General features: G+C 42.2%; 1 protein-coding gene across 2 annotated transcripts in view; it reads right to left on the reverse strand.

The window, feature by feature from the left end:
* LOC309499429 (uncharacterized protein) overlaps nucleotides 1-3,605 on the reverse strand; it is a 211,653-nt gene extending 208,048 nt beyond the window's left edge. For both annotated transcript variants that reach the window (XM_082170681.1, XM_082170680.1), the window contains exon 1: nucleotides 2,266-3,605. In XM_082170681.1, coding sequence (XP_082026807.1) covers nucleotides 2,266-2,992 — 727 coding nt within the window. In that variant the 5' untranslated portion in view covers nucleotides 2,993-3,605. The remainder of the gene's footprint in view (nucleotides 1-2,265) is intronic.
* Between the last annotated feature and the right edge of the window lie 7,838 nt (nucleotides 3,606-11,443).

An 11,443-nucleotide genomic window follows, 5' to 3' on the forward strand; every position in this document is an offset into this window, starting at 1 on the left:
CAGAACCCTCAGCAGACCAAGAAGCAGAAACTGATAAAAATTTTAACCAAAGGAGTCATCCCAAGATTTGGCATACTAGTTCAGATTAGCTCTGACAATCAACAGAACAATTAAGACTAAGGTCAAGCAATGGATGCCTTAGGCCATCAGCTAAAATACACCAGCAAAATGACATGGCAGAACAGACAAGCTCTGAATTGGCTACTGGCAGAAAAAGGAGGGGTATGTGTGATGTTGGGAATTGACTGTTGAACCTTTATTCCAAATAATACAGCATCTGATTGAGCTTTTACTAAGGCCATGAAGAAGCTGAAGGAACTGAGACAAGAGATCGCTGAAAATGCGGGGAGAGACAGAGATTTGGGAAACTGGTTTGATTCTGGGTTTGGATGATGGAAAGAATGGTTCATTAAGGTGGGCATAATAATAGCCGTGGGTGTTGTTGTTTTTCTTTTGTTGTTCTGTTGTGTTGTGCCTTTCCTCAGATCCATGCTAGCCAACGCAGCTGCCAAGCAGATGATCAATGTGGTGGTAGGACCATTGGGAATGGACACTGGATGCTACAACTCAAGAGTGCATTCCATTGGCCCAGGCATGGATGAGCTGGATGACTTCTTAAAAGGGTCTGGATGAATGGAAAAGGGCACTTTATTACTTTTAATACATTCTTGACTTTGTTTTTGGTAAGAGAGGGAGGTAGCCCCACTGTGTATTTTATTTTGGGGTAAAATAGATAGACTAATTAGATAATGGGTAGAGTAGGAAGTTAGTTAGAGGGGTTTTCTGTATTTCTTTGTTCTTTTCATAAGGGCCCTTTTCCTGAGAATATTTACTCATATAATCTTTCGGAAATATTTTACCATAATCCTACTGAAAATGTGTTTACATATAATCACATTAGCTGCTAACTTATATAATCTGTGCATGAGAGGGGACGATAGAAGGTCTAAAGCAGGTCATTGCCCGTGGTACGAGGTAATGCAACCAGACATAAAGGGAAAAGATAAGAATGTTTTTATTACTAATAATCACTTTATTCACTTTTTATATTTTGAGATTGGAACATGTATATAGTTATAGTGCAAAAGAGGAATTATTTGCAAAAGCAGTCATCGACTGTTGAAGAAACAAGAGCTGACTCAACTGGTGGTTTAAAAACCCGCTGTCTGCTCCAACACCAGATAGCGCCCTAGGTGAGACTGGGGCACCTCTGGCAACGATGGAGCAACCCAGAGAGCACTCCAGGCCACCGGAAGCGCCTGTGCAGTACCTCTGGCACCGCAGTACCTCTGGCACCGATGGATAGAGACTAAACTCCAAGTTTATACAACAAGATGTATTGAGAGTATTGAAAGCATGATGTTTGAAATAACACATCCTTTAAAATTATGATTTGATAGGAAGGTGAGATCTTTTACTCCACTCTAGCCAAGTAGGGGTGGAGATGTTTGGTCTCATTTTTCCTCCAGAGTGTACCTTTGTGATGGGGGTCTGTTGATAAAAGATGGATGGTCTATATTGACCATATTGGATAGGTAATGGAAGAGAAGTACCCTACTCATGAAGATACATTCTGGGAAGTAATAGTTGAAGGTGGGACTAGAATTAGTCCCAAAGGGGGGATGTGTTGGAGAATTTTCCTTTGTCTCATCTGTCTCATACATGAGTCCAATTCAAATGCATGATATGAATATTAGGGAAACTAGGCCTAGAATATGGGAGGCCCAAAAGCATGGGAAACGAAGGCCTAAAATCATGGGAAACAGAGAGAACAGGTCAACAGGGGACAAAATGATGGGAAACACTGAACCTGTCAAAAAGTGTTTATGAGGAAAAGGTTGTGTGAGGACAGGATAAAAACTGGGTGAAAGGTAGTCTAAGGACAAGAGTGGAAAAGTACCCAAAAAACCATATATGAAATCATATTTAAAAAAGCGCATGCGCCAGTATGGCCACCAATAGAAATTGGACATTAATGCAGGCGTTTCTAATCGTGGCGACGTGACGAGGAGGAGCAAAGAGAAAAAGATAACTATGTTAACGCTAATTGGACACCAAGTGAGGAAATTGGACACCAAGGGATGAGAAAAAAGGTATAAGATCTGAGAGAAAACCATTGTAAAATTAGATGTCCGGATGGCCAGCCGGCGTCTCACTTTGTTGTTTGTACAATAAAGTTTATTCTTCTGGGACCTGAAACTTCGACTCTGAAAGATTTCTTCAGACATTGAAGACCTGAACCAAAGATAGAGAATTGGCCACAACATGAGCTGGACGGGACCAGCGGTGAAGGCTCTGTGCTGGACGGGACCAGCGGTGAAGAGGGCTCTGTGCTGGACGGGACCAGCGGTGAAGAGGGCTCTGTGCTGGACGGGACCAGCGGTGAAGAGGGCTCTGTGCTGGACGGGACCAGCGGTGAAGAGGGCTCTGTGCTGGACGGGACCAGCGGTGAAGAGGGCTCTGTGCTGGACGGGACCAGCGGTGAAGAGGGCTCTAGCTTGGCGGGCATGTCGCTTGCTGTCTCAGGTGCGGCGGGCATGACGCTCTCAGTCTCAGGGGCGGCGGGCATGACGCATACTGCCTTGGCTTCGGCAGATTTGGCGTGAAGTGCGGGCTCGGCTGGACTGGCGTGAAGTGCGGGCTCGGCTGGACTGGCGTGAAGTGCGGGCTCGGCTGGACTGGCGTGAAGTGCAGACGGTGACATGGCGTGCCACGGAAGGAAGCTCTCCAGACATCTGGAGAGTGCCTCTCTCCAATCCAGACCGGAGAGATCAGGGAGCTCCCTCGGGTCGACCTCCTTAGCCCCCCGCCGGTAACACAACTTAATAGCCTCGTCACCCAGAGAGCAAGAGGTAGCGAGAGGAACAAACCCCCAGGTGTACTGGAACAGATCGAGGCTATCCAGGGCCAAGGCCGCGATCTGTCCAGCGAACTCCCGGCTCATGCTGGGAAGATCAGGCGAGATCCGTACTGCTGGATTTCTGGAGGTCATAGCTGCTGGATCTGGGTGTGGCGAAGTCTTCTGTCACGATCTGCTCTGAGACACGAAGGTTAGATCCAAATGCAGCTTTATTGGCTGGGGAAATCCAGAGGCGTAATCCAATGTACAGGCTAGGGTCATACACAGGCAGGCAGTCAAAACAAAGAAAGAAACAAGGCAGGAAGGCAGGCAGGCAGGCAGGCAGGCAGGCAGGCAGGCAGGCAGGCAGGCAGGCAGGCAGGCAGGCAGGCAGGCAGGCAGGCAGGCAGGCAGGCAGGCAGGCAGGCAGGCAGGCAGGGACCAGAGGCAAGAGAGTAATCCAGGGAACAGGGCAAGATATCAAAAACCAAGAAACAAGAAAACCAGGGAAACGCTCAGAAATGCAGTGTAACACTTAACAAGACTTTGCGGTGAGTGACTGAATAAACATGGTATAAATAGACTGAGACTAACAGGATGATGTGACACAGGTGAATGCAATCAGTGAATGAGGTACAGGTGAATGTGATCAGTGATAAGTGATGATGAGTCCGAGCAGTGAGTTATGGGAAATGTAGTTTGTGAGTGATAATAGTCTTATGTGGAGTGCCCTCTGGTGGCTCTCAAGGGCACTCCAGCTGGTGACCGTTACAAATACAATGACACTGAGTATTTGTATAAGGTGAGCTTGCCAGCAGGATCAGGGGGAGGTATCTGTTGGTATAGAGTGTTATGAGATAACACATTTTTGTTGTGAAAAGCAGTTTAGAACAGTTAATCAAATGAATATATGATCATCATCGTTATTCATATATGCTTAAATTATTGGAAAATCTGGTAACACTTTATTTTACATTGTCATTGTTACAGATGTTGTAATAACTATAAATTATGCATAATTACATGCAACTAACCGTACACCAAAACCCTATTCCTAACCCTAAGTACATGTACACGCTGGATCCTCACTTAAAGCGATCGTTTTGTCCCTCTGATGCAGTTGCACTGTCCTTTCTTAAGGAAGGTGTCGATATAGTTAGCCCAAGTATTTTATCTATTATTAATAGTAGTTTACAGAATGGCATCGTACCGCTTTGCCTTAAGCAAGCTATTGTTGAGCCCTATCTTAAAAAAACAAACCTGGATCCTTATGATCTAAAAAACTATCGGCCGATTTCAAAATTGCCTGGCTTGTCCAAGGTACTTGAAAAAGTTGTGCTTAAACAAATATCTACTTTCCTAACAAATAATAATATCTTGGATAAATTTCAATCTGGCTTTAGGGGTGGTCATAGTACAGAATCAGCCCTTTTAAGGGTTGTTAATGATCTATTTTTAATTACAGATGCAGGTAATCATGCAGCACTAATTTTATTGGACTTGTCAGCAGCTTTCGACACCATTGATCACCGGATCCTTCTGACTCGTTTAAAGCAGTTCATTGGTATTCAGGGGATGGTCCTAAAATGGTTTGCCTCTTATTTGGATTGTAGATCCTTTTTAGTGAAGATTGGTAATAACTACTCCGCACCGTCACCCATTTGCTGTGGGGTCCCACAAGGGTCCATTTTAGGTCCCACACTGTTTTCACTGTATATGCTCCCGCTGGGAATGATTTTTAAGAAGTTTGGCATCTCTTACCATCTGTATGCAGATGACACTCAAGTCTATGTGCCTTTGAGATCCGGTGGTAGGGATTCAAATGCCATTCTTCTTAAATGTCTGGAGGAAGTAAAGCTGTGGATGGCTGAAAATCTCGTCCAATTGAATGAAAGCAAAACAGAAATTATCATTTTTGGTCGCACAGCTGGTAGCCAAATGTTAATTGATCAATTGGGCCCGTGGAAGGGATATTTGCAGGATCAGGTAAAGAACTTGGGAGTCATTTTTGATTCATCCTTAATTTTTGATCGACAGATAAAGACAGTAGTACGCAACTGCTTCTTTTATTTAAGAGCAATAGCAAAACTGAAGCCAATTCTCTCAGCCAGTGATCTGGAAAAAGTTGTCCACGCGTATATTTTTTCACGCCTAGATTATTGTAGTGCACTTTATGTTGGGACCTGTCAAACGCACATTGCCCGTTTGCAGCTTGTACAAAATGCTGCTGCAAGGCTGTTGATGAATGCTGGGAAAACAGACCATGTTACCCCCCTTCTATCTGCGTTAGGTTGGCTTCCAATACAATTTAGGATACAGTATAAGATCTTGATATATGTTTTTAAAGCACTACATGGAATGGCGCCAGAATACTTGGCTGAGCTCATCAAGCCCTATAGCACAGGTGTAAGACTAAGATCAGCAAACAAGTTTCTCTTAACGATTCCCCGGGCGCGTCTTAAAATGAAAGGTGCTTTCACCGTTGCTGGTCCTAGATTGTGGAATAATCTACCACTGGACGTTAGATCCTCCTTGAATCTGAATGTTTTTAAGGGCCGTTTAAAACCTTATCTGTATTCTTTGGCTTTTTAGTATTTTTGTACATGGATGTTGTATGTCTTGTTTTTCCTGTCCTATTGGTCTTATTGCAATGTACAGCACTTTGGAACTACGGTGGTAGTCTGTAAGGTGCTATATAAATAAATAAACGAACGAACGAACGATGTAGTTAGTATTACTCTTTACTTAAATATATAATTATACTGTAACAAGGACACCTTAAAGCCCATGTTGCAGGTTTATTTTTTATTTTTTTATTAATATAATCTTGTATGAAAATACCATATGAAAAGAAAATACAAGATTAAAATTTTTTTGCAAGACATAAGGGCACAAATTTAATAGAAAACGTGACAGTTTCCTTGACCGTGTTGAAAAACCGTTTTATTTTTTTCACCATCGCGTCATATTACGTCGCGAGAGGGAGTCGTTTGCCGGCCCTGCATTCGCTCAGTGCGGAGTAGGTTTGTATTCAGTTGGAGCGGTCATGATTCAGTGTGTTTTCGGTACTTATTGTATTTCAATTAATCATCGTCGTGGTAAATGATTGTGAATTATGGCCTGTCAGGACATCGAGTCCACAGGTTTCCGAATAAGAAAAAGGACGGTGCGATCTTCCGTGCCTGTGTGCGTTTTGTGCAGGGTAAGAGACGGGACTTCACTTCTGCTTCTGCTTTGAAAAAAACGCGGTAGTGTGTAGCGTTCACTATAGACCGGATGATTATAATCCCGGCGATATGTGCACACTGTCCCGGCTCCTTCATCGGGTCGCCCGGTGACGGTCCGCCGTCAGCATGTGGTTCGGCCGCCGGCGGGAAACATGACGCTAACGGATCCGTCAGAGATCACTTATTGTACATCTGTTTTACAAAATGTGCCTTGTCTTCATTTATTTCGTTAACATATCCTACATAAACTTGTAATGTAATGCATTATGTAATGCATATGTGTTTGTTATTAGTCAGCAGCCGACACTTATTATTATTAATATTTTAATATAATATATTATGTTCTCAAATTCATTTTCAATCTGTACAAACCAACTTTAATGTTTGTGTTGACTGTTTCTACATATAAAGTTTTTATACAGTAAGACAGTTGTGAATTTGATTTTTTTTTTTTTTTATCGTCACCAAATGGGTCAATTCAAAGCCTTTATAAAGTCCCTCTTCCTCTGGAAACTGTCTCCTAATGGCTGACACACACACATGCAGGTAAGGGTCTAAATACTAGCTTTGCTATTGCCTGATACATGATGATAATAATCTGTACAGTACTATGATCTGAGCATAGTGTTATACATATCGTCGGCTAACGTGGATATATCTATAATAAGCTAACGCTGTTCTCTCGCCCTGTTCTCCTCACACCACAACTCACCTTTGTTCTGTCTAATCCTGGCCTGTCCTGCTCACTTGGCTTCATATCAGGCTCATAATTATATGATATCATAATATATACCAATTATATGAATTATATATATCATACGAGTAAACATTTAGGCTACAATTTCCCCAGCTTCCGAGCTGTCATTGCGATCCATTGCTTTCCTATTGTTTACTTTGACCGCTCTCCCTCCCGTTACGTCACTTCCGGTTCGGCGGTTTTTCAAATGCGGAAGTAAAATTTTCTCACAAAAACGACTCCAGAAGCCTAATAGTGTCTTATAAGTATATGTTTATATTTAAATCTAGTTCCTACATTATTTTTCTATACATTGGCTTACTGGGTACTCTAACCTGCAACATGGGCTTTAAAATAAAATGTAACTGACAATCCTCCTCTAGTAGGCTTTTAGCTGTGTCCGGAAATTACATCACTCATAGTTCTGTCATGACAACTCTTGGGAGATTGGTATGGTAATGGGGATTGGCATGGTAATGGATATAGCAATGTTAATGTATTTGGTCTTGGCAGAAAATATCTGCTATGCTGCTGCTGCAGAGCAAGTACCGAGACTTGCTACTGCGAACACCTTCACAGACATTTCTGTGAGCATTTAAGACATGCTGCTGCTGCACATGAATTAACCCCGTAGCAGATCTATGCAGGTGGAGCTGGGGAAGGTGGAGGGTTCTAAAAGTGTGCTGCAGACTGTAACAGCAAACAATGGCAACTATTTGAATGTTTGAGCAGCAAGCTCATTGGTCGCTGATGCAACACTAACTGTGCTATTTAGATAACGACATGATTGCTACCAATAAGTTAACCCTTCAAAGTCGACTGACACTCTAGAGCGCCAAAGTGCGCACGCCTGACATATCTATTAATTGCTTGGAATGGATTAAGGTATTAACTTAGTTTTTTTTACTATGAAAAAGCTGACATTCTTCTGCGTAATAATGAGTAGACTGTGTTGACTTCCGCGAATGATAAGCCTTCCGTATTTGAGTGCAAATCTATAGCATTTTACCGCAAAACAGAGAAATGGTACTTTACCCTATCAAATGATATAAAATGCTGTTGGTGTGTGAACCAATCACAGACCAATATAAAACAAACAAGGACGTTGTCAGGTGTCCTGGGAACGTAAAAAAGGGAGGGGTTTGGAATAAATATTGCGCGTCTTCCCAGACACAACCTTTTATATACTGGTCACTATATCTTTGGACACAATACATTTGGATTACTTTGGAGATAGACGTTTTTGTACTGGTCAGATTTTACAGAAAATCAACATGGCCAAATGAAGATCCACTGCCGAGCAAGCTGCTGAAATGATTTTTTTTTTGAGAGCGATGAGAGTGATAACGGATCTGATCCAGATTGATTTGATTCAGATGAAGAGGATCAAATTATGGACGGAATCGATCCATTTGAGGAGTAAGTAAGGCAATATTGCTGATAATATGTAGCTTTTCAGAAATAACGGTGCAGTAATCAAATAATGTGTGCCATTACTATTAGTAAGTAGATTTGAAAATGCATGGGCCTTTGTCTGTTACATAAACGGTAGTGCTGATTCAATCAGGACCATTGTGTGCCAACTGAAACAAGCTGGCAGAGAGAAACATTGCTGCTGGGAAAAAGTACAAGTGGACCACCATCAACCCTGCACAGATTTTCCAATTCATTGGATTAGTTTTGTCTAAAGCTGCCATTCAGTAAATGACTATTGGAAGAGAGAAAAAAAAAAAAATTCTGTGAATTTTCCAAACACAGTCATGACACGGGATAGGTACCGTACCAAATCTTGGAATATCCATATGAGTGACCCAGAGGAAAATGTAGTAAATGACAGAAAGAAGCAGACTCAGCCAGATGAGTATGACACACTCTTTCGTTTGAAGCCACTGATGACTGAGATAAAGGCCGCCTGTCAGTCTGCCTAGTGCCTACCATCCCAGGAAGCAGATTTACATTGATGAGAGGATGGTGGCCACCAAGGCAAGAACTGGGATGACCCAGCAATGGCTATACCTGTGACTTCAACATATACACAGGTAAAAGCAGGTTGGCCTCTGGGCTAGGGCTCTCATTTGACTCTGGTGAAATTGATGAGGACTTATCAGACTGATACAGTACTACTCAGTTCATCACACAACCAGAAGATGGTACAGAACCATGTTCTTTCATTTTATTGACATTGCTGTGACCAATGGCTTTATAATGTACAGAGAAATACAAAAGCTGAGGAACACACCAGCCACCCAGCTCATCACCCACAGGGCCTACTGTACGTGGAGCAGCTTGTGGCTGAGCTGCGTGGTGTCACAGTTGGGGCCGTGCCTGTACAGAGGAGAACTGGACATACACCTGTGCCAATCTCAAAACCAATTGCAAGGCTGAGGTGTGAGAAATGTAAGGCAGATGGGGTCCCAAGAAAGGACACTTCATGGAAATGTAATGAGTGTAATGTGCCACTCTGCCTACAGCCAGAGCGTAACTGCTTTCAAATGTGGCACAACATGTAAGATGTAAGAATAATGTTGAAAGACTGATGTGCAAATACAGTGCACAGTGCGATATTCTGTGTTTTTCCCCAAAAAACATATGGTGACTACAGTCACAGAAATACAGTATAAATAGTTATTTTGTTTGTTTATAATTTTTTCACCCATTTTTTTTTACAGGTGTTCTAAACCCTTTGATGAATCAATATTTGATGTAAAATCCCTTATTCATTATGGTTTACTCTTTTTATATAATAAAAAAACAATAATTTGAACTTCCGTTTTTGTATTTCTTGGTGATATATCACATCCGAACCAGTGGCGCAAAAAGTGGGTATGCGCTATATGCGGCGCATAGGGGCGCGCAGCACCAGGGGGGCGCCAAAGCGATGGTAATTTTTTTAATTTTTTTTTTTATCTATACGTAGCTGCTGTTGTGCGTTTCTAAATAATTTCTGCATTTCCTCAATGTTATATAACTTTTTAGAGGACTAACAGGCTAGAGTAGGATATTCATAAGATTCCATCATATAATTTTGACATAGAGAGGGGGGGATAATATCGCGAGCAGGCGGGGGCACCGTGAGCGCTGAGCAAGCAGGTACGAGTCGAAAAAGATGGATAAAGCAAAAAAAATTGTTGCTGCATACCCCTCTGACACTGGGTAGTTGCGCCCCTGATCAGAACCCATACAAGTGTCTCAAGAAGTACTGTCAATGCATCCACCTTGCAGCTGAGAGTCTATAGAATTCAGAAATATGACTCTCTTCACTCTGCTATGAAAATTGGCCCTTCCAGAAGCCGAAATATCAACATAGTGCCAGGCGGACTTAAAACCCCTTAGACCTTGAAGGGTTAAAGACCTATCAGCCTGCACCATTCAGAGTTTCATGCCAGAGCTATGTAATTAGAAGTCACAAAGGAATGCAAAGAGTGTTGCCAGTGAGAGAATGGTTGTAGTCACCCTTTGACCCTTGGCACTTTTAATTAAGTCTAGTGGGCTTCTGGGTGTTTAAATTGGAATTTTTGTCAGTTGGAGTTTAAACAGCCTTGGCTCATTTGAACATTCCATCAATGTAAGTCTATGGGACTTTTCCGAGTTTTGATCATCATTTTAGGAAAACCGAAAGTCCAATAGAAAAGATATAGCAACCTGAGTCAGAACAGTCTGAAGGTCTGTGTCACGGTTCACCTGTTCATTCTGTGTGTACTGCTCTGGTCTGATTGCCTATCAGCGTCAGCTGTGCTGACGAGCAATCAGATCAGCCGCAGGTGTGTCTCGTTTATGGGTCCTATATGTAGCCTTGTGTTTGTCAGTTTCATTGTCAGATTGTTGTTACTGGTTCTCTGGCGTCTTGCTGTCTGTGCAGTTTTGTCTATACAGTTCTCCTGTTTTTATGGACTGTTTCCTGCTCTCTGTTGCCTGAGTTTTGGATTATTGCCTGGGCTGACGTTCACTGCTGTTTCCTTCAGCGGTCCCTGTCTACTAGGATCTGATTACAGCCCACTGCAGTCCTCTGCGCTGCCAAGGACCTAACTGCTGACACCTGCGTCTGATCTGATTGCTCGTCAGCACAGCTGGTGGATGTAGCTTTAAACCTCTAGAAGGAAGCTCTAAGGCCACGTAAGCACTGTAGCTAAAAAAGGGGAGGCGGCGGCGGTGGCTGAATGTATGTCTACCCTCTTTCCAAAATAGGATTTCTTTACTTCAGTGTGTGTCATATGTCAAAGTAAGATATTAATAGACTAAAAATATATAATTATAATACACAAGAACTTTGAAATGGAAGTTTAGGATAAAGGTTTGACTTATAACTGATTTCATCAGGTAGGATGTCTGTCAGTCTGTCCGTACATTTCTTATATAATGGGTCAAGAAAGCTCATCATATATCAAATATATCAGGTTGCCCATGTATAGATTCTGCTTAGTGTGCATTATCAACTTCTATAAAAGCCAAGAGGGTAGACCAGAAGAGATGCAGAGAAGAGAAGAGACCTCAGAAGTTCCATCAAGTGGTAAGAGCCTGTGCTGACTGTGACTGAAAGGAATTTAACATCATCACTTATGTGTCTGTACTCAAAGTAATTGTGTTTTTTATTTATATTAATACATTTGAATGATTTTATTTTATTTGTAATTTTTTTCACAG

The sequence above is a fragment of the Leuciscus leuciscus genome (genome assembly GCF_965113295.1).
Source record: "Leuciscus leuciscus genome assembly, chromosome: 5".
NCBI classification, from domain to species: Eukaryota; Metazoa; Chordata; class Actinopteri; order Cypriniformes; family Leuciscidae; genus Leuciscus; species Leuciscus leuciscus.